General features: G+C 44.1%; 1 protein-coding gene across 1 annotated transcript in view; it reads right to left on the bottom strand.

The window, feature by feature from the left end:
- Positions 1–4,461: 4,461 nt before the first annotated feature.
- The window catches only part of LOC124775625 (brachyurin-like), a 52,985-nt gene continuing 33,239 nt past the window's right edge, over positions 4,462–24,207 (bottom strand). The window contains exons 5-6 of the mRNA XM_047250454.1: positions 13,869–13,990; positions 4,462–4,632 (exon numbers count right to left, since the gene is read on the bottom strand). Coding sequence (XP_047106410.1) covers positions 4,462–4,632; positions 13,869–13,990 — 293 coding nt within the window. The remainder of the gene's footprint in view (positions 4,633–13,868; positions 13,991–24,207) is intronic.

Consider the following 24,207-nt stretch of genomic DNA (forward strand, 5'->3'; position numbering starts at 1 on the left):
AGAAGTCACAGGGATTCATGTCTGGCGAATAGGGAGGCCAATCCACGCCGCCTCCTGTATGTTTCGGATAGCCCAAAGCAATCACACGATCATCGAAATATTCATTCAGGAAATTAAAGACGTCGGCCGTGCGATGTGGCCGGGCACCATCTTGCATAAACCACGAGGTGTTCGCAGTGTCGTCTAAGGCAGTTTGTACCGCCACAAATTCACGAAGAATGTCCAGATAGCGTGATGCAGTAATCGTTTCGGATCTGAAAAATGGGCCAATGATTCCTTTCGAAGAAATGGCGGCCCAGACCAGTACTTTTTGAGGATGCAGGGACGATGGGACTGCAACATGGGGCTTTTCGGTTCCCCATATGCGCCAGTTCTGTTTATTGACGAAGCCGTCCAGGTAAAAATAAGCTTCGTCAGTAAACCAAATGCTGCCCACATGCATATCGCCGTCATCAATCCTGTGCACTATATCGTTAGCGAATGTCTCTCGTGCAGCAACGGTAGCGGCGCTGAGGGGTTGCCGCGTTTGAATTTTGCATGGATAGAGGTGTAAACTCTGGTGCATGAGACGATACGTGGACGTTGGCGTCATTTGGACCGCAGCTGCAACACGGCGAACGGTAACCCGAGGCCGCTGTTGGATCACCTGCTGCACTAGCTGCGCGTTGCCCTCTGTGGTTGCCGTACGCGGTCGCCCTACCTTTCCAGCACGTTCATCCGTCACGTTCCCAGTCCGTTGAAATTTTTCAAACAAATCCTTTATTGTATCGCTTTTCGGTCCTTTGGTTACATTAAACCTCCGTTGAAAACTTTGTCTTGTTGCAACAACACTGTGTTCTAGGCGGTGGAATTCCAACACCAGAAAAATCCTCTGTTCTAAGGAATAAACCATGTTGTCTACAGCACACTTGCACGTTGTGAACAGCACACGCTTATAGCAGAAAGACGACGTACAGAATGGCGCACCCACAGACTGCGTTGTCTTCTATATCTTTCACATCACTTGCAGCGCCATCTGTTGTTGAAAATTGTAACTACTGTAATTTCTAAAGTTTGTCTGCCTGAAAATGTACTGTTGTCCCAAGCATATTGCAACAAACGGTGTATTTCCATCGCTGCTCGTTTAGTTTTTATTGCCGTTTCAAATATACCGGTCATTTTTGAAACACCCTGTATGATGAGAGTAGTAGTCGGATATCCTCATTAAGACTGACCGGCCCATCAACAACCGACTTATGACTATGCTCATTCAGAATCCCAGTAAAAAATATACACTCATCAATGCACGTGCCCCCACCAACATCGAAAATAATAAAAGCACCGAAAATGTCGAATAATTCTTTAACACACTCGAAAATACTATGAGCAAAATTCACCAAGATGACGTGAAAATACTAATGGGAGACTTCAACTCTCTATTTGGGACAGAAAAAACCTGTAGCATATTCATTGGAACAAATTCAACACACCGAAACGCTTAGACCAACGGCACACGTCTGACTGACATTTGCCAACAATTCAACCTCAAAAGGATGTCTTCCCACTTTAGGAAAAAACAAGTTCCCAGGTAACATGCTTGGCTATCAGGTGCAAGCTGCTTTCGTTCGCCTTTCGAGACTCACTGAAAGCCAGATTTTTAATTGTTTTGTAGCAGGCAGATACAAACTCGATAAGGGGATCGTAAGACAACGCTCGAGCAAAATTCGTCTTGCTACTTTCAGTAACCTTTAGTGTCAGAGCGAAAACCTTACGGTACTGCCAATTTCATAATACGACTTTTGTTTTCTGCCGACATATTTTTTGTTGTTGCGAATACAAAATTTTATCTATGAAAAGCAACATTTTATAATACTTGCGAATGATACAGGAAGTGAAGTAAATACAGATCTTTTCGAAGTCAAAAGTCGGTAACATCTTACTAATTCGTGTTAAAATAGGCTCAATCGTCTTACAGACACCTAATGCTTCGCTACAGTCTGGAACCGCGCGACCACTACGGTTGGAGGTTCGCATCCTGCCTCGGGCATGAATGTGTGTGATGTCCTTAGGTTGGTTAGGTTTAACTAGTTCTAAGTTCTAGGGCACTGATGACTCCAAAAGTTAAGTCTTATAGTGCTCAGAGCCATTTGAACCATTTTTGAACTTATTGCTTTATTAAGATAGACTGCCGTCGTGATGTTTCTGTAGTAAGCTGAATTTAATTTGAATTAGTACAGTGAATACTTTAATTGCATTTTCCAGTAGTTTACTAAAGGCAACAGTAATCATCAAAGAGAAATTAATCAGCAGCAGAATTTTCTTACACGATATCAAAAACAATCTGACAATGCTAATGTTGTTTACAAATTCTACTCCCGTAGAAACCCACTGGTTCTAACGATGTCACTACACCAGTGTACTTTTACGAGTATTTTCGTCTAGAAATGAGTTGCCTTGACGGTTGATCGATCAAGAGCGGAAAAGGTAAAATTTTACGAATATATGTCGAGAGGGACAAGTGCTTGAGAGAGGACTTCCCTATCAATACAAGTGCCTGAGAGACGACTTTCTTATCAGTCTCCTGGATAGTTTTGTTTCTCAGATCAACAGAGTGCATTATCATGCAGTAGCACAGGTGATGTAGTTTTATTGCTCGATTTTCTTACACTGCGACCGAAAGGTGTCTCAGCTGTTGGCAACAAATTCCAGCTGTGTTGCACACACCCCTTGGGGCAGAATTCGTAGCCCAAAACACACTTTTGGAGCTATCAGAGTAAAATGTTATGTTCACACTACTGTTTGCTCGAGTTTACGTCTTTTGGTGGGGCTCAGCCTTTCATTTCTTCTTAGGAAGTTAACGATAAAGGCATCATAACACGTCACCAATAACAGTACTGCATAGGAATGCTCAATGAGCGACCTGATGACGTTCAAGAATAGTGACTCCATGATTTTTGTTGTTTCGAATTAGAGCATGCAGTACTCCTACGCCAGACTTCTGAACTTTGCTTGTTGAATGCAAATGTCGCATGATGGTAAAATGGTAATCTATGACATATATGAGTTGTCGAGACTTCCTTAATGTGGAAAATCATAAATGCCAGGACGATCTTTGTTGAAAGAAGAATATCTTTTTCTGGCGTATTTTTCCCAAAAGCACTCGCTCCACACACATTTCAAATCTTTCTAGTTGCCTCCTCTGCATTCACTCCTCTGTTATACCACAAGTAAACGTTGTGTTGCAGATGTTACGCCTTTTTCCACTTGCGACTCAGTTTTACAATGCTTAACCGTAGTTCATGATTTTCAAGTATGCAAAATCCAATGCTTAACTGCAAGATGATAACTAGAACTTCAAATTCGAAAATGACAGTTGATACATACACTGACAGCGTCGCGCCGCGTTCTCATGGGCGGCGTCGGATTTCAGGCGCCGGGTGGTGTCTGGCCGGTGGCCGGTAGCCGCTGCGGCGCGAGGAAACGTTCGAGCGTAGGTTGTTACGATCGAGACGCAGCCACGAGCTGTCCCGCGGAATTGTTTCTGGAATACTTGTTATTGCTGGTGGGTAGAATGTCAAGCGAATTATCTTCGATGTTCAATCAGACTCATAACTTTAGACGAGGGCCGAAATGTGTTAAAAAAGAAAAATACAGTTGGACGCGAACAGGCGACCATAAGTTTAGAATGCACGACGATTAGCACTAGAGCACGGGCTCACACAATCCAAGAACATCTTTGAGGTAGACAACTCTTCCTACTAACACTTCCGCATCTTACAGTGTTGCCAGATTGTGCAGATGGCCGGACTTAGAGAGTTGTCAGGGGCGATCAGTTTTACTGGCCACCGTAAGTGGACGACTCGGATTTAGTCTCTGTGGCGGCCGGCCGGCGGTCAGTTTTTACACTGTTGCACTACTCTGAGCCATTTTTTCGTTGAATCGATATGCACGTCATTAGGAAAACCAGCAAAGACACATTCGAGTTCCTACTGTCTGCTTCAAAAATTATTTGTTTATTTACTCTCAAAAACAGTCTTGATCACAATTTATTTATTACGGTGACCGGTTTCGACCACTACTGTGGTCATCTTTAGACCAATGAGTAAGAATCTCCTTCTGCTGGAGAATCACTACTATTTATTGATAATGACGAATTCTGTAACGGATTTTCTGTTTGTCATTTCCTGTCGTCTCAACACCACAGTGCTGCCTCGTAAAGTGCCGTTTCTGTGTATGTGTTGTGCATAGGAATGAGATTATTGAATTCGATAAGGAATTTCCAAATATAATGTGTCTAATGGGCACACTGAAAGAGAATTGCATTGCAAAACTGATACCATGATGTAATGGATGTACGTCTGAAGGTGCACTAAATCAGTAAATACGACATTACATTTACTGAATTATTTATTTGGAACACTGTGTTGTTTACAGTTTCTGTTCTTAAGGAAGCTGGAACAGCCGGTCACTAGAGTGGTGCCCTTACGAGATGCTGACGCCGGCGGTGCTGGAGATCCAGTTGAGGAAGGAGGTGACCCTGGCGTAGCCGGACGGGTCGCCGCTCTCGCAGCCAGCGTCCGACACGAAGCTGACGACGCCGATTAGGGTGAAGCTGCCCGTCGAGCCGATCACCATGGGGCCGCCGCTGTCACCCTGCAACGTGACCACACCGTATAATCTCTGACTGGTGTAGGCCAGAACACGTAGTCCCAAACATGACAGTGTAGCGCTAAACTTCTAAAATAGTGCCGCTGTCCTGGAATGCTACTGTCAGTTTGGCGAATCTACAGTTATAGCGAGTTAAGTTTAATCCGGGATAGCCCACGCTTTATATATCATTTTTGTTTTCACGCCGATGACATGCTAAATAGCATTATACTTAAATTGATTCACATTGTCTGAAACTGGCAAGGTCAGCGAATGCATTATAAGTTTACAAAATAATTTATACTGCTTCAGTTACTTCAGTACATGCAAAGCCTTTTATATAGGCCAAACTTGAGAGACTTCTTAAAAATCGTACAATGAAGACAAATATGCCTTCAGCATAAACATTTATGCAAAATTAGCAACAGGTACCCACATTAAGGAGACCGGCCACCAATTCCAGCATATTACGAATGATCTTATATATATCTCAAAAGAATTAGGGGAACATGACTATGGGCGCTCCCATACTCCATTGAGCAATAACTGAGGGCTGGATATGTTACCAAATTATACCTTTGTCTTCCATAAATTAGACACACAAAAAACACCATTACATCCTCTATTGGTTATATAAAAAGAACTGAACTTTCCAACAGCTGTCGAAAACAAAGTGGAAACAGTCATTCATCCCGTTAACCTGGGTACTTTTAATTGGACTTCGAGCGCTTCAGTAAGGTGCATGTTCTCCGTGAACGTTTATCACTGCCCGACACCTACGTGGCAAGCTCGGTATACGTCTCCGGAGATGCTGTGCGTTCCCATTCTCCCGTGAGACCCCATGAGAGTTCTTGCAGAGTCTGTGACGGAACTGAACGACCACGGACTCCTCTGTCAAGCATGTCCCACGTATGTGCCATCCTGTGCTATTGCTTCAATGTCCAGGCGTCAAAAGACACCTCTGCTGACGGCCGTCTCATTGCCTCTGGCATTAGAAGGATCTGTTCGCCTGGCGACAAGGCGACCAAGGACAGAGGATCAGTACGGCTGTCAACTTTGAAGCCTCCACACAACATCACAGAACCTTGAGAATCTGTTGATTTCCTGGATAACATTGGGCAGGTGCCGCTCGCTATGGGCCTTCGCACACGAACAAGGCCATCGCCTTACGTCATAGAATATCTGGCCGCCTCTGTGAATAACATGTTTCGTTAGTGACAAAGTCGTCAATTGACACAGGAACGGCGGAAATGAAGACGTATTGCAGGATGTTGTATCAAGCGAGGTGCTCTAACAGGACGTCTGGGTCGTAAGGTCCAATCCCGTAACCCATTAATTACAATCTGACCGGACACAATGGTTCCTGTGGCTCTTTTGAGGTCATTTTGCAGTGCTCTGGCGGTATCCGTACGACACCGAAACACAGAGACGACCAGATATCGGTATTCACGTTGGTTTATAATGCGTCAGAGGAATTAGCCAACTCGCCTTGTGTACTGATCTTTTTCCCTGCAGCCCATCCGCAATTTATGGATGACACATGAAGAGGCATTGGCAACTGCAGCAATACGACTGAAAGTCCATCCATTTTGGATGAAACAGACCGCCCTTGCAACTTGCACTGCTTTAAGATATAGCAGTGCATGTGCTTGGTTGAATACAACGTCCGCAAATGACAATTTCCATCTGTGTACCTCACTAGAAAACACTGGGACACTGGTACTCACTTCCTTCTGAGAGGTCACCAGACAATGTAATGCATAGTACAACTAGTAAATGGGGAATGATTTTTATTGTTGCCTACTTTGAAAGTGAAGTTCTCAAGCCATGCAATAAGACCACAGGACTGCCCTCATAAAAATAGATTAACATACCGGACGTTGTTACACACGCTCCGCCAATTTCTTTGAACAGAACAACGGGCGCCAATTGAACTCATATGAAGAAGTAGAGGACTAGAAATATTCATTCATGGCTCAGTGTGTAGTGACGTAACAAGACTGTTACGCCACTTGAAGTAGCCGAAAGAAAGGCACGCGTACACACACGCCGACTGGCGTCAAGTCTGGAACAGGATAACTATTGATGGTAGCAAGAAAAGTACGTAGCTGCTTTATACTTAACTTTAATGATCCTTGTGATACATCTCTCTTGACTATACAAATGCGACTCGTAAGATACATGCACTGTTACAATTGGCACCTTGCTAGGTCGTAGCCATGGACTTAGCAGAAGGCTATTCTAACTGTCTCCCGGCAAATGAGAGGAAGGCTTCGTCCGTATTGTCGCTAGCAATGTCGTCGTACAACTGGGGCGAGTGCTCGTCCGTATCACGAGACCTGCCTTGTGGTGGCGCTAGGTCTGCGATCACTCAGTGGCGACACGCGGGTCCGACATGTACTAAATGGACCGCGGCCGATTTATTCTACCACCTAGCAAGTGTGGTGTCTGGCGGTGACACCACATTCCTCCCCCGCAAATCGGCGAACGGTCGTGAGATAAGGCTTCCGCCCGCCGTGGGGAGGACCCCATGTTGACGTATGCGATGAGGTGGGGAGCCTAACAACAGGCGAGGCTGTGCCACCCGCACCCGGCCATTCGGTCCGAGGGGAGCTAGGAAACGCCTGAAAACCTAGTCCAGGGTGCACGTCAACATGCGGTGTATGCGCCCGTAAAGAAACAGGAGGGGCCGAAGGGTCGACCTCCATTGCGTCGGGGTAGCCGACGCGCGATGACGTCATGTGGTCCGGAGCGGGCGGGAGTTCCATGGCGGAGGACAGCTGGTCACGGGAAGCGATCGGCGGCGCGTGACCCTGGGAGGCGCTTGGCGGCTGCAGCGAAGCGTTGAATGCGGGCGGCGCCGGCGGGAGTACCGGCGGCGGCGGCGGCGGTGGCTGCTGCAGCGGCGCGTCGCCATGGGGCAAAATGGAAGGCATCGTCGGTAACACCTGGGGATGAGGCGAGCCAGTAGATGGGTCCCCAGGGCGCTGACCGGACGGCACCGTCGCTGAAAGCAGACGGGGAGCGGCAGAACCCGTGCGACGACAGAGACGCAGCTGATTGAGATGCCGACGCACCTCACCAGAGGCCCCCAAAACCAAATACATCGCGCGGCCGAGGCAGCGAAGAATGCGCCCTGCGAGCCAACGCCGTGGACCTCGATAGTTGCGATAAAATACAACGTCGCCTGGAGCAAAAGCATGAGTCCGCCGCTGCACAGGAACCTGATGCGGCGGATGCAGCAAAGACATCAAGGTGCGATGAGGACGACCATGGAGCAACTCAGCCGGCGAGCGACCATCTCGGGGCTGAGAGCGATACGAGGACAAAAAGAGCAACAACGCGTCCTCCCGAGAATGCGACTCTTTCAACTTTAACATCTGTGACTTGAAAGTCCGGACCAATCGTTCAGCGGCGCTGTTTGACTGAGGCGAAAACGGCGCGGATGTCAGATGTTGAATACCATTGGCCTGGCAGAATGACTGAAATTCTGCGGACATGAATTGTGGGCCATTGTCGGAAACAATAGTCTGCGGAAGACCTTCAGTGCAAAAGATAGCAGACAACGCTTGGATGGTGGCGGAGGACGTCGTGGAAGACATCCGGACAACAAAAGGAAAATGACTGAAGGCGTCGACCAGAACCAACCATCGAGCATTCCAGAATGGACCAGCAAAATCAATGTGCAAGCGTTGCCAAGGGGAAGTGGCTGTTGGCCATGCAAAGATTTTCCGCGGCGGTGCGGATTGTTGTTCGGCACACGCCATGCAAGAAGAACACATATTCGTAATCGCAGCATCGATTCCGAACCAAGTACAGTGCTGACGAGCAAGTTGTTTCGTTCGCACTATACCCCAATGTCCTTGGTGAAGAAGCCGTAAAACAGAGGACTGTAACGAACGTGGGACCACGACTCGGGACTGATCATTATCAGAACGCAACAACAAAACACCACGTCGAACAAAAAGTCTCTCCCTGTGAGCAAAAAATCGGCGAACCAACGGATCCGCAATCCGAGACTTTGACAAAGGCCATTGCGTAGCAACAAAACGCAAAACAGTAGCAAGGGCAGGGTCAGCAGCTGTGGCGGTAGCTACACGATGAAAATCAATCGGAAACGATTCGACCACGTCATCAGTTTCCGCATCAATGGACATGCAAGCAAGTTCGGAAGAATCGAATGCTTTATCCTCAGCAACAGGCAAACGGGACAACGCATCGGCGTTTCCGTGCTTAGCAGTGGACCGATACAAGATATCGTAGCGGTACTGCGAGAGGAAAATAGACCAGCGAATGAATTTCTGCGCTGTACGTGGAGGTACAGGCTTGGTCGGATGAAAAAGCGATGTCAAAGGTTTGTGGTCTGTGATGACTGTAAAGTGACGAACATACAAGAAATCATGGAACGTAGTAACACCAAACACGAGAGCCAAAGCTTCTTTCTCTATCTGTGAGTAATTTCTTTGCGCAGACGAGAGCAATTTGGACGCAAAGGCAATAGGGCGATCAGGCGAGCCAACTTTGTGCGCAAGCACAGCACCGATCCCGAAATCCGATGCATCTACCATCAACAAAAGGGGTTTCTGGGGATCGAAAGGCGTGAGGCAAGTATTAGAAAGCAACGCCGATTTCAACTGGCGAAAGGCGCGTTCGCATTCCGTCGTCCAGACGAACGGAACACCTTTACGGCGTACGCGATGAAGCGGAGCTGAAAGAGAAGAGGCATTGCGCACATTCACTCACACCTTGTGATTCTAAATCGTGGAATGTTCTTGCGACCTCATGACGCAATGCGTGAGGAACATTGCGCGCTCTGAAAAATTTCGGTTGCGCGTTGACCTTCAGTTCCAATTGTGCTTCACAGTTTTTAGCGCAACCTAAGCCCGGTGCAATAATGTCTGCAAATTCTTCACATACACTAGAAACACTGTCCGTAGGCACAGTTTGATTCACTGATAGCACCTGATTTACAATAGACATGTTAAACAACTGAAATAAATCTAAACCAAACAAGTTCACTGCAGTAGAAGAACGAAGAACGTAAAATGACACAAGTTTTGATTGTCCCTTATATGTTGCAAGAAGAGTGCACTGTCCTAACACAGGAATTGTCTGTCCGGAATATGTAGTTAGCTTAACATTTGCGGAACGCAACGGAGGTGCGCCCAGTTGTTTGTACGTGTCGTGATTGAGCAATGAAACTGCAGCTCCGGTATCGAGCTGGAATGGTATGACTTTGCCTTCAAAGTCTAAGTCCACAAAAAGTTTATTGTCCTGCTGACGACAAGAGCGACTGTTTTGTGCAATTTGAATAGACACTGGTACAGAATCACGTGCTAATTGATGTGATTTCTGGCGACGTCGACGCACAGTTTTTGTGGGACGAACACAGTCACTGTTAGAGAAAGTGGCACTGGACGAATCGGAATTAACTACATGAATGTCCATGGGCGAAGGTCCACGAACCTGAGTGTCCTTGGTTCGATTCCGGCGCGAAGCAAAGGGCCTGGAATGATTGTGATTGTCTGATCGGAGCTTTTTCTGGCAAACACTTTGAACATGTCCTTTACTATTACAGAAAAAGCAAATAGCTTGGCGTGACAGGCAATGTTCACACGAATGTCTAGTAGCACACCGCGGGCATGATTTCACTGCATTTGTGCGCTGGCGCGGCACATGTGGCTTAGAGCGCGGCGGCAGGTGCGTTTGTTTGCGCGAGGGCAGTTGACCGGGCCGCGCAGCTCGCCCGGCGGGCCGGTTAATGTTACACACTGCTGGCGAAGTTTCAGAAGATTCCTGAGCACAGTCAAGTGTGTCTTGTCTATCCAATATGTCTATCACTTGTTGAAGGGAGGGATTAACTAGTTCCAAAATTTGCTCCCGTATGCGAACATCAGAAACGTTCTGTGCAATTGCATCACGTACCATTGTATCTGAATAAGAAAGGCCACAGTCACAGTCAAAGGCACAGTCCCTAGTAAGTCCTTGCAATGTTGCTACCCGCTCCCTATTAGTTTGACCGGCCGTACGTTCTGTACGAAAAAACGTATACCTTTTGGCAACCACATTAACTGTTTCTTTGAAATAGGCATCTAAAGCAGACAAAATTTTCTCGTAGGACAGAGTTGCTACGTCGCGTCGGGGAAACAATTTCACTATCACACGGTAGGTGGACACACCAACACAAGAAAGCAAAGACGGCTGCCGCTCCTTACCTTGAATTCTGTAGGCGGCGAGATGGAAGGCAAACTGGCGGGACCATTCCTGCCAAGTCTCGTGGGTTTCATTAAAACTGCGAAACGGTGGTGCAACGGCAGGTTGTGGCTGCGGTACCGGTGAAGCGGCGGCCGCCGCATCAGTTTGAATGGCACGTTGACCCTGGACGAGCTGTCCAAGGGCATCCAATAACGCCTGCGTCTGCTGATTCTGCAAGCGATAAAATTCGGACAGTACATCTGGCGAAGCCATGACACAAGTAAAAGTAAGCAATCAGAAAAAACACGTTTCCTTGAAGCCTCGTCGCCAATCTGTAGTGACGTAACAAGACTGTTACGCCACTTGAAGTAGCCGAAAGAAAGGCACGCGTACACACACGCCGACTGGCGTCAAGTCTGGAACAGGATAACTATTGATGGTAGCAAGAAAAGTACGTAGCTGCTTTATACTTAACTTTAATGATCCTTGTGATATATCTCTCTTGACTATACAAATGCGACTCGTAAGATACATGCACTGTTACAATTGGCGCCTTGCTAGGTCGTAGCCATGGACTTAGCAGAAGGCTATTCTAACTGTCTCTCGGCAAATGAGAGGAAGGCTTCATCCGTATTGTCGCTAGCAATGTCGTCGTACAACTGGGGCGAGTGCTCGTCCGTATCACGAGACCTGCCTTGTGGTGGCGCTAGGTCTGCGATCACTCAGTGGCGACACGCGGGTCCGACATGTACTAAATGGACCGCGGCCGATTTAATCTACCACCTAGCAAGTGTGGTGTCTGGCGGTGACACCACACAGTACATGGTAAAATACTGCTAAATCACAAGGTCGAAGGAAGCAATGTAATTTTTTTCAAAAATTTCTCCAAGGTTATGTTCTTGTTTTATTAATATAAAGAATTAACTGAAATAAAAACATTCTCTCAACGTTATTGAATAGCAAAGAAATATGAAATAGTCGTACTATCTGGTGCTTTCCATGACATAAATATGCTTATATAAAAAACTTGCACTCGCTCAGCAACTGAAATACGTTTATCTTAGTAGTATGCTCTGGGACATGAGCATCTCAATATGAAAGTGCCAAATTGATGATGATGATGTGTTTATTATTGTGCTCTGTGTGGTAGACATTGATTTTCAATAAAAATCTGAGTAAATACATTAATTAAATAATGTGAACATAGAATTGACTTTTAACAAATTAATCCTTCCGTACAGGGTTGAATTTGGGAATAGAATCTCACTGACACACCCAGCAAATAATCCTCATTGCACTTCAGATGCTCGTAACTGTAAAGCACCTGGCGATAGCAACATTCTGCCTAAACTCGTCGTGCTAATAAATTTAAGTAAAAAGCTGAAACAATATAAATTACACTACAGGTCATTAAAATTGCTACACCAAGAAGAAATGCAGACGGTAAACTGGTATTCATTGGACAAATATATTATACTAGAACTGACATGTGATTACATTTTCAAGCAATGTGGGTGCATAGCTCCTGACAAATCAGTACCCAAAACAACCACCTCTGGCCGTAATAAAGGCCTTGATACGCCTGGGCATTGAGTCAAACAGAGCTTGGATGGCGTGACCGGTACAGCTGCCCATGCAGCTTCAACACGATACCACAATTCATCAAGAGTAGTAACTGGCGTAGTGTGACGAGACAGTTGCTCGGCCAGCATTGACCAGACGTTTTCAATTGGTGAGAGATCTGGAGAATATGCTGGCCATGGCAGCAGTCGAACATTTTCTGTATCCAGAAAGGCCCGTACAGGAGTCGTAATACATCTGAAATGTAACGTCCACTGTTCAAAGTGCTGTCAGTGTGAACAAGAGGTGACCGAGATGTGTAACCAATGGCACCCCATACCATCACGCTGGGTGATACGCCAGTATGGCGATGATGAATACACGCTTCCAATGTGTGTTCACCGCGATGTCGCCAAACACGGATGCGACCATTCTGATAGTGTAAACAGAACCTGGATTCATCCGAAAAAATGACGTTTTGCCATTCGTGCACCCAGGTTCGTCGTTGAGTACACCATCGCAGGCGCTCCTGTTTGAGATGCAGCGTCAAGTGTAACCGTAGCCATGGTCTCCTAGCTGATAGTCCATGCTGCTGGAAACGTCGTCGAACTGTTCATGCAGATGGTTGTTGTCTAGCAAACGTCCCCATCTGTTAACTCAGGGAACGAGACGTTGCTGCACGATCCGTTACAGCCATGCGGATAAGATGCCTGCATCTCGACTGCTGGTGATACGAGGCCGTTAGCATCCAGCACGGCGGTCCGTATTACCCTCCTGAACCCACCGATTCCATATTCTGCTAACAGTCATTGGATCTCGACCAACGCGAGCAGCAATGTCGCGATACGATAAACCGCAATCGCAATAGGCTACAATCCGACCTTTATCAAAGTCGGAAACGTGATGGTACGCATTTCTCCTCCTTACAGGAGGCATCGCAACAGCGTTTCACCAGGCAACGTCGGTCAACTGCTGTTTGTGTATGAGAAATCGGTTGGAAACTTTCCTCATGTCAGCACGTTGTAGGTATCGCCACCGGCGCCAATCTTGTGTGAATGCTGTGAAAAGCTAATCATTTGCATATCACAGCATCTTCTTCCTGTCGGTTAAATTTTGCGTCTGCAGCACGTCATCTTCGTGGTGTAGCAATTTTAATGGCCAATAGTGTATTTTACAAACAATGTAAGGTGTATATTCAATATGACAGTCGTTTCAGTTCATGTCTCTTATTGCCCTTCCTTGAGTTACATACTCATTCCTTACGGTGAACTGATATTGGACTCCGAAGATACCCTACTATTTTCAACATAGGTCAGCACTGCTATAATTACATGTACAGGCTGTGTCTGTGGTTGCAACTTCCACTCTGAGATGAAGAGGTTAACACGGGAGGGGAATTAGTGGCGGGTCGCATCAAACCAATTAGAGGACTGACGACTAAAAGAAAATCAGTATTAGTTTTAATGAGTACAACGGGAGGTACTTACGTTGCAGGTGCTCTGTCGGTTGGAGCCGGTGGCGCAGAGTGTTGAGGAGACGATGACGCCTCCGTAGTACTGCTGGCAGAGCGAGTTGGAGATGACGCTCAGCGTCGTGTACTGTAAGTAGGCTGTTTATGTTTTCTTTATGTAAGTAGGCTGTTTATGTTTTCTTATTGGCAAAGTTACGTAGCGCTCTATATGAAAATCACTGGCTGTGCTGTGTGCAGTCTGTGGCTGCTTTGCATTGTTGTAATACTCGCCATTGTAGCGTTAGGCAGCTGGATGTGAACAGCGCGTAGCGTTGCGCAGTTGGAGGTGAGCTGCCAGCAGTGGTGGATGTGGGGAGAGAGATGGCGGAGTTTTGAAATTTGTCATGAACTGCTATATTTATATATGATGATATCAAGGTAAATACATTGTTTGTTCTCTATTAATATCTTTCATTTGCTAACTATCCCTATCAGTAGTTAGTGCCTTCAGTAGTTTGAATCTTTTATTTAGCTGGCAGTAGTGGCGCTCGCCGTATTGCAGTAGCTTGAGTAGCGAAGATTTTTGTGAGGTAAGTGATTTGTGAAAGGTATAGTTTACTGTTAGTCAGGGCTCATTCTTTTGTAGGGATTATTGAAAGTCCGATTCCGTTGCGCTGACAAAATATTGTGTGTCAGTTTAAGCACAGTCTTGTATAAATTGTTCAAAGGGGACGTTTCATATGTCGACCCTTAGCCTAGGATACCTCACTGGAATCTTCTGATTTTTTCTTGTAGTTTGTGTAATTAGTGTAGCTATTGTTTATTGCTAGCGCGTAATTATAGAGAGAATTTCCTTTGTAGTTGTAGTTTTTCATTGTTGTACAGTAAAACAGTTGTGGCACGCATGTAGATTTGCACCAAGTATTTCGCAGCTGCGCTGGCAATTAAGTAGACATTATTTCCATTGCTATGTTATTTTATTTTGCTCTTCAAATTGCGCTTTTCTGTGTTATCGTGTGAAATACTGTGACAATAATGGCGTGTGAAAAACGTAATACTAGGCTCCAAAGTAAACTGAGAAATGACAGTGAAGACGAAAGCAGTGTGTTAGCGCCGCAGAGTAATGAATTAACTAATGTTCAAAGTAGTAATTTGGTAATTGCGCATAGGGAAATGGAGCGGGCGGCAAACAATGGTGTAGACAGTGAAACAGGTAGTGAACAGGGAAGCGTTATCGATCGATTGGTCGGCAACAGCTCGCCTCAGGAATCGGGAATGACAGAACACAATATTGCAAATACTGCAGACTCAGGTTTTGGGTTCCCACCGTTTTCTCATATGAGTCAAGACACATTTTCCACTTGTCAAAATGTGAATGTTGCCGGTGCAACTTCACTGCCGAAAAGCACTGAGGAACATGTTTCAGACACCAGTGCATTGTTATTACAATTAATGCAACAAATGGGACAAAAGCTTGAAAAGTTAGACACAATGGAACAACATCAGAGACAAACACAGCAACAGTTAGACAGAATGGAACAAAATCAGAGACAAACACAGCAAAAGCTTCAAAAGTTAGACACAATGGAACAAAATCAGAGACAAACACAGCAAAAGCTTCAAAAGTTAGACACAGTGGAACAAAGTCTTAAAAAGTTAGACTCATTGGAACAAACACTTGAACAAACACGTGAAGATTTAACTACTGAGTTACATAATATTGAATCGAAATGTCAAAAAGTCTGTAATGACGTAAAAACACAAATTTGTGAGCATTTTCAACCTATTTTTTCGCGGCATGAAAATGCATTACAGAATCACGAAGCAGCCATAAAAGAACTGCAAATTATTGTTCATGAAAATCATGAGACCTTGCAAGCTAAATTTGACTCAGTTGCATCTACCGATTCGGTTACGCAACTTGCAAAAACTCAGGAAAACTTTAAGGACACAGTAGATACTCTGAAACTTGGTTCAGCAAAACACACTGAAGAAATAAGGACACTATCGGAGAAAGTAGCCGAACTTTCGGATCAGGTCACTAACTTATCTACAAAGGTAGATGATGATCTGAATGACACAAGACCCGTAGCCTTCACTGACACAGAAGAGTATGAACAAATAAGAAAATTCAAACAAAATCAGAATCAAATTAATACACAACACCAAAGAGAAATCCGGGAAGTACAAGATCAGCTGACACAGGTAATACAAGAATTACGTATTTCAGAGGACACTGGCGCTCCAACACGGGAAGAGGGACTTAGAAACACGGAAAAGCCGCAAAATAATAACACAGGGCATTTCGGAAGTTATGAAAGAAATTGGCAATGAGCACCGAATTTTGAGATGGAACGGCCGACACAACCTAACAATGACCGATATGCGACTCGCCGACATGACGATTTTGACTATAAGCTGTTCATTACTACACGTAAATTCAAAACATTGAAGAATTCTGGCAACGACATTCATCCACAAGCGTGGCTCCATCAATTCTCTCATTGTTTTCCTCCCAACTGGTCCTTGGAGCACAGGCTAGAATTTATGTGTGGCTATTTAGAGAATGAACCAGCTGTAAGAATGCGATCGGTCATTCACGATTGTCACAGTGAAGGAGAATTTTACCATGCCTTCCTCTCAGCATATTGGTCTCAAGCTACACAAGACAGAGTAAAACATGGCATCATAATGATGAAACATTTCGAACAATCTGAATTCTCCAGTCTTGTGAAATATTTTGAAGACATGTTGCACAAGAATCAGTACCTGTCAAACCCATACAGCCCTTCAGAACTCATCCGCATTTGCTTAATGAAATTACCTGAACATTTACGACACATTATTTTGGCAGGACGTTGCAAAGATGACATTGAAGCTTTTCAGGGACTCCTACAAGAATTAGAAATTGACACAGACAGTCGCGGGATGCGAAAACAGGAAAACAATCACTACAGGTCACATCCGTCACAATTCCGTGACGACAGAAACAATAACTGGCCACGACAAGCCTATTCTTACAACGCAAATCGTGACCAAAATAGACACCACCCGTACGACAACCATTGGCAGAGTAATAGTTACAGAGAAAGATCACATTTCCGTAGTAATGAATATGACAGAGATAACCATAGAAACAGACAATATGGTAATCAGAACTATTATTATCAAGGGAGACAGAATAATTTCAGACGCAACAGTTCAGCTCGCAGTTACGATTCAGGGAGAAATTCTCCACCACGTGACCGACACGAAAGAAACTGTGTAAACTACCGACAAAACGACAGACCTGAATTCCATCAGAACTGGCGAGCTTTAAACAGAGCTGGGCCCTCTCGGCAAGGCGAATTTGTGGAAGTTAGGCCTCCTAATCCCAGTAACGACGCGCGGCAACAAAGAGACAGACAATGACTCGCACCGCAGGCATACACGTGCGCCGGCTGGCTCCGAGAAAAATAACATTATATCTGGTACTGCTAATGAGATTTTAATGCAACATTTTGGTTTACTTGAAAATATATTCTGGATTTAAAGTACTTTCTGTGAGATACCAAACGACACAGTGGTTAGTTTATGTGACAGCTACACGATTTTATCACGACGCTACTAATGAGTGACAATATACAATGTTGCTTTTGCGGTGTTTCTGTTTTATCTACATCTACATCTACATTGATACTCCGCAAGCCACCCAACGGTGTGTGGCGGAGGGCACTTTACGTGCCACTGTCATTACCTCCCTTTCCTGTTCCAGTCGCGTATGGTTCACGGGAAGAACGACTGTCTGAAAGCCTCCGTGCGCGCTCTAATCTCTCTAATTTTACATTCGTGATCTCCTCGGGAAGTATAAGTAGGGGGAGGCAATATATTCGATACCTCATCCAGAAACGCACCCTCTCGAAACCTGGGGAGCAAGCTACACCGCGATGCAGAGCGCCTCTCTTGCAGAGTCTGCCACTTGAGTTTATTAAACATCTCCGTAACGCTATCACGGTTACCAAATAACCCAGTGACGAAACGCGCCGCTCTTCTTTGGATCTTCTCTATCTCCTCCGTCAACCCGACCTGGTACGGATCCCACACTGATGAGCAATACTCAAGTATAGGTCGAACGAGTGTTTTGTAAGCCACCTCCTTTGTTGATGGACTACATTTTCTAAGCACTCTCCCAATGAATCTCAACCTGGTACCCGCCTTACCAACAATTAGTTTTATATGATCATTCCACTTCAAATCGTTCCGTACGCATACTCCCAGATATTTTACAGAAGTAACTGCTACCAGTGTTTGTTCCGCTATCATATAATCATACAATAAAGGATCCTTCTTTCTATGTATTCGCAATACATTACATTTGTCTATGTTAAGGGTCAGTTGCCACTCCCTGCACCAAGTGCCTATCCGCTGCAGATCTTCCTGTATTTCGCTACAATTTTCTAATGCAGCAACTTCTCTGTATACTACAGCATCATCCGCGAAAAGCCGCATGGAACTTCCGACACTATCTACTAAGTCATTTATATATATTGTGAAAAGCAATGGTCCCATAACACTCCCCTGTGGCACGCCAGAGGTTACTTTAACGTCTGTAGACGTCTCTCCATTGATAACAACATGCTGTGTTCTGTTTGCTAAAAACTCTTCAATCCAGCCACACAGCTGGTCTGATATTCCGTAGGCTCTTACTTTGTTTATCAGGCGACAGTGCGGAACTGTATCGAACGCCTTCCGGAAGTCAAGAAAAATAGCATCTACCTGGGAGCCTGTATCTAATATTTTCTGGGTCTCATGAACAAATAAGGCGAGTTGGGTCTCACACGATCGCTGTTTCCGGAATCCATGTTGATTCCTACATAGTAGATTCTGGGTTTCCAGAAATGACATGATACGCGAGCAAAAAACATGTTCTAAAATTCTACAAGAGATCGACGTAAGAGATATAGGTCTATAGTTTTGCGCATCTGCTCGACGACCCTTCTTGAAGACTGGGACTATCTGTGCTCTTTTCCAATCATTTGGAACCCTCCGTTCCTCTAGAGACTTGCGGTACACGGCTGTTAGAAGGGGGGCAAGTTCTTTCGCGTACTCTGTGTAGAATCGAATTGGTATCCCGTCAGGTCCAGTGGACTTTCCTCTATTGAGTGATTCCAGTTGCTTTTCTATTCCTTGGACACTTATTTCGATGTCAGCCATTTTTTCGTTTGTGCGAGGATTTAGAGAAGGAACTGCAGTGCGGTCTTCCTCTGTGAAACAGCTTTGGAAAAAGGTGTTTAGTATTTCAGCTTTACGCGTGTCATCCTCTGTTTCAATGCCATCATCATCCCGTAGTGTCTGGATATGCTGTTTCGAGCCACTTACTGATTTAACGTACGACCAGAACTTCCTAGGATTTTCTGTCAAGTCGGTACATAGAATTTTACTTTCAAATTCAATGAACGCTTCACGCATAGCCCTCCTTACGCTAACTTTGACATCGTTTAGCTTCTGTTTGTCTGAGAGGTTTTGGCTGCGTTTAAACTTGGAGTGGAGCTCTCTTTGCTTTCGCAGTAGTTTCCTAACATTGTTGTTGTACCACGGTGGGTTTTTCCCGTCCCTCACAGTTTTACTCGGCACGTACCTGTCTAAAACGCATTTTACGATTGCCTTGAACTTTTTCCATAAACACTCAACATTGTCAGTGTCGGAACAGAAATTTTCGTTTTGATCTGTTAGGTAGTCTGAAATCTGCCTTCTATTACTCTTGCTAAACAGATAAACCTTCCTCCCTTTTTTTATATTCCTATTAACTTCCATATTCAGGGATGCTGCAACGGCCTTATGATCACTGATTCCCTGTTCTGTACATACAGATTCGAAAAGTTCGGGTCTGTTTGTTATCAGTAGGTCCAATATGTTATCTCCACGAGTCGGTTCTCTGTTTAATTGCTCGAGGTAATTTTCGGATAGTGCACTCAGTATAATGTCACTCGATGCTCTGTCCCTACCACCCGTCCTAAACATCTGAGTGTCCCAGTCTATATCTGGTAAATTGAAATCTCCACCTAAGACTATAACATGCTGAGAAAATTTATGTGAAATGTATTCCAAATTTTCTCTCAGTTGTTCTGCCACTAATGCTGCTGAGTCGGGAGGTCGGTAAAAGGAGCCAATTATTAACCTAGTTCGGTTGTTTAGTGTAACCTCCACCCATAATAATTCACAGGAACTATCCACTTCTACTTCACTACAGGATAAACTACTACTAACAGCGATGAACACTCCACCACCGGTTGCATGCAATCTATCCTTTCTAAACACCGTCTGTACCTTTGTAAAAATTTCGGCAGAATTTATCTCTGGCTTAAGCCAGCTTTCTGTACCTATAACGATTTCAGCTTCGGTGCTTTCTATCAGCGCTTGAAGTTCCGGTACTTTACCAACGCAGCTTCGACAGTTGACAATTACAATACCGATTGCTGCTTGGTCCCCGCATGTCCTGACTTTGCCCTGCACCCGTTGAGGCTGTTGCCCTTTCTGTACTTGCCCAAGGCCATTTAACCTAAAAAACCGCCCAGCCCACGCCACACAACCCCTGCTACCCGTGTAGCCGCTTGTTGCGTGTAGTGGACTCCTGACCTATCCAGCAGAACCCGAAACCCCACCACCCTATGGCGCAAGTCGAGGAATCTGCAGCCCACACGGTCGCAGAACCGTCTCAGCCTCTGATTCAGACCCTCCACTCGGCTCTGTACCAAAGGTCCGCAGTCAGTCCTGTCGACGATGCTGCAGATGGTGAGCTCTGCTTTCATCCCGCTAGCGAGACTGGCAGTCTTCACCAAATCAGATAGCCGCCGGAAGCCAGAGAGGATTTCCTCCGATCCATAGCGACACACATCATTGGTGCCGACATGAGCGACCACCTGCAGATGGGTGCACCCTGTACCCTTCATGGCATCCGGAAGGACCCTTTCCACATCTGGAATGACTCCCCCCGGTATGCACACGGAGTGCACATTGGTTTTCTTCCCCTCTCTTGCTGCCATTTCCCTAAGGGGCCCCATTACGCGCCTGCACAGTTTTTCTGTTTTATTCTGGAAAGTAAAACATGTTTTAGTAGTAACTTTTGTGGTATAGCTACAATGAGACTGCCTTTTCCGTAGCACAACAATACGTTACAGCACAGTAATTTCTTCATCATAGCAATAAGCGTAATAACTAAGATATCTATACGCAAAACATTTCACTTTTGTTTATCATGAGGTAAGTACATTGACTTCTGCAGAACTTAGCTTTCAGAGGACAATAACTACGACACTTTCACAGAGATTATCTTACAGCAAGACGTACATTTAGCGCTACAGGACATGTGTTTGAGGGATTAATTTTGTACTTAAATCATTTATTTTTAAAGATATTTGAAGGACAATGATACAAAGGTTTTCCGTAATACATTTCATTCCAGTGTTGTGATCTGTAGCACCTGAGGGTGTAATTACATTAATCCTCAGGGGGGTACACGTTTACTTTGTGTACCATGTGTGTGGCAACCACATGGAACCCTAGCTAATATGGTATTTGCTTATACAACTTTACACATCGGTACCATATTTCTCTAACACACAAATTACACAGCTATCTGATCATTTAACTGAGAGATAAACATGTTTTTTACTACGTCAGTGACAGATGTTTACGTAATTACACCGTTGGATAACTTCACACTTACGAAATTGTATTTTGTCTGTACTGTGTGAACTCTTCATATTTTTTTCGGACCCATTGTGATACTATGAGAGCTTTGAATGATATATTTGGTATGGGAGCATGATTTTAAAGTACGTTTGAGGTAGATGACACTATTGACATGAGCAGAGAATTTTCTTTAGGTTTTGAAATTATTGGAGGAAGCTACGACGATTTTGAGATTTGACTGAGGTGTTATGATGTTATTATTACGACGACGATGTGTACTATACTGTTGAGATATGTTTATGATCAATAAGATGATGCTACCGTATATGAGGAATAAGAAGTATGTTGGAAACCAAGAATCGTACTTTAAGAGTTATGAAATGTGCGTAAATGCGTGAATGTATCACAATGCCGGCGAAAATTTTTTTGGACACTTATATTTATAGGATTTTGTTTCTACAGATTTGCAATGCTAATTCCTGACCTGTGAAATATTTTTATGTGAGACTGTCACTGTAGCGGAAACTGCTGTCGTAAATATTTCCATAAGAAAGTTAAGTGACCACCTGCACGTAATGCGTCGCGGGCACCCACCTGGGCGACAGCCGCCCGAAAAAAAGCCATTAGCCTTTCAGCAGAACAGGTAGAAAAAAAAGGGGAGTCCATTGTCCGTGCTACTGACATTTCCTTGTTGAAAGCATACTGTGGAGCTCGTAATTTATGATATTTACTGAAATGCCTAATAAAATGACAAGAAATATTTTTACATCTGCACACCTGATTATGACAAGCGTCTTTCTATGAGAGTTGAGAGAATTTCTACTAACTTATGAAATGTCACATGACTACTGAATGATATTTTTATGCTTTACTTTTCATAGTTGCTTATTTCATTTGATATCTGGTTTCCAGCTGTGTTGCAGCATTGCTTTTATAAAATGAAATGCATTTGCTAATGTGAACACTTTCTGTCAACAGATCTATTAAATAATTATTTTATGATCCACATTCTTTAAAAAAGGAGCACTTGGAAAGGAAAGAACAATAAGAAGGAACTAGTAACAGTAACACATAATTTTCTTTTCAAGTACATGGTAATATTTCTTTTTACAATCAGTTGTTGTGGTGCACCACTTTAATTACATAGATATTAAGATGTGAATATACATTTCCCTTATCTGCATTGTTGTTTTTACTGTAATATTTTTTCTGCTTGAGCTATGTCATGTTTAGGTATAAGTTACTGCTGTTTGCCAGGCGTAGTGTTACTGAATTTGACTTTGTGTTACTCTGCTAAGCCAATTTTACTACTCATTTATTTTTCTTGTTGCTGCACATTGGCTCATATTAGTTGTAATGTTGCATTGCTTGGTAATTTAGATTTACTGTAGCTTGCTTTGCAATTTTCTATTTTTTTGGTCATTGTTGTTTGTGTTACTTATTTTGTGCTGCTGCATTGCCTCGTTCCTTAGTTTAGCATCTGAGCTCAGTAGATTTAAGTTAGCTTAAGAGGGGGTAGCCTCTAAGAGAATGAGTTTCGATGAATTGGAAGAAATGCATAGAGAAGTTATACGAAAAAAAAGTACAGAAAACAGGTTTAGGTAGGATTTTCTTGGAAATAAATGTTGAGGTAAGAAATGTGTGAACATATAAATACAGAAAGCATGCTTAGATAGAATTTTTTTGGTGGAAACAAAGGATGAAATAAGAGGAAAGATATATGAAGTTTTGGGTTGGACTGCAGTACCACATGTTACACTGAAAACGAACCCTGTCCTTTCCTATTGGTGTTATCCCACTATATGTTTGTGTACCCTTGTGTATTTGTTTTCTTCCTGTCTCTGTGTACTGTTTCATAGAACTTTTTTCTCTTCTAATACTAAGTTACATTCACTATGATGAGGAATACTGTTATCCTCAAATACAATTGGCGTTAATAATATGTTATTTACTTTGTAAAGATGTTAGACATAATTAATTCCGTTCTGTTTAATGCTCATGTGTGAAGTTGATGTTTCAAAAGTTATTGTGATCTTTTATGTATGTACTCATGTCATAATTCCACTGATGTATATGTTAGTTCGATTCTTTTGTAAAGCCTGTACTACAAATGTTATCTGTATTATTATGTTCTTTAATGATGTATTTTGTACCTTTGTTATTGTATTTTTATGTTACCAAATTGTAATTGTTACCAGTTCTTCAAATTAAGTAACATTTCACTGCACACGTTTCTGTTGGTCATAGTACAGGGACAATATGTGAGAAGTAGGGACTGATAGTGTTTGCACGTGTGTTAATGATTCAGCAAGGGACTGGATAACAGCATTGCTGGATCTAAGGACAATTCCAGAAACTTTGTGAGTGCACAAGTGGTGGTTTATGGACTTGCTATATTGTCCACAAGACCCTTCGATGGTGATTGTGCACCTGCACATTTGCAACAGATGGCTGCTGGCCGTCTCTACCAGGACTACAGTGGGTCTGCATCTTTGATGGCCCACCAATTGCTACAAGGACTGCAGTGGGTCTGCACCTCTGGTGGCCCACCAGCACCGTAATTTCTACCAGGACTACAGTGGGTCTGCTCTGTGATGACCTACCTACCAATACTCTTCAAAATTACGACTGACTCTGCTGTGGGTTTGCTCCATTGTGGCGCATTACCTGTCTGCATGTCAAGAGTCAGCACTGTCTTTCCATTG

This window comes from Schistocerca piceifrons, chromosome 2 (genome assembly GCF_021461385.2).
Source record: "Schistocerca piceifrons isolate TAMUIC-IGC-003096 chromosome 2, iqSchPice1.1, whole genome shotgun sequence".
Lineage (NCBI taxonomy): Eukaryota > Metazoa > Arthropoda > Insecta > Orthoptera > Acrididae > Schistocerca > Schistocerca piceifrons.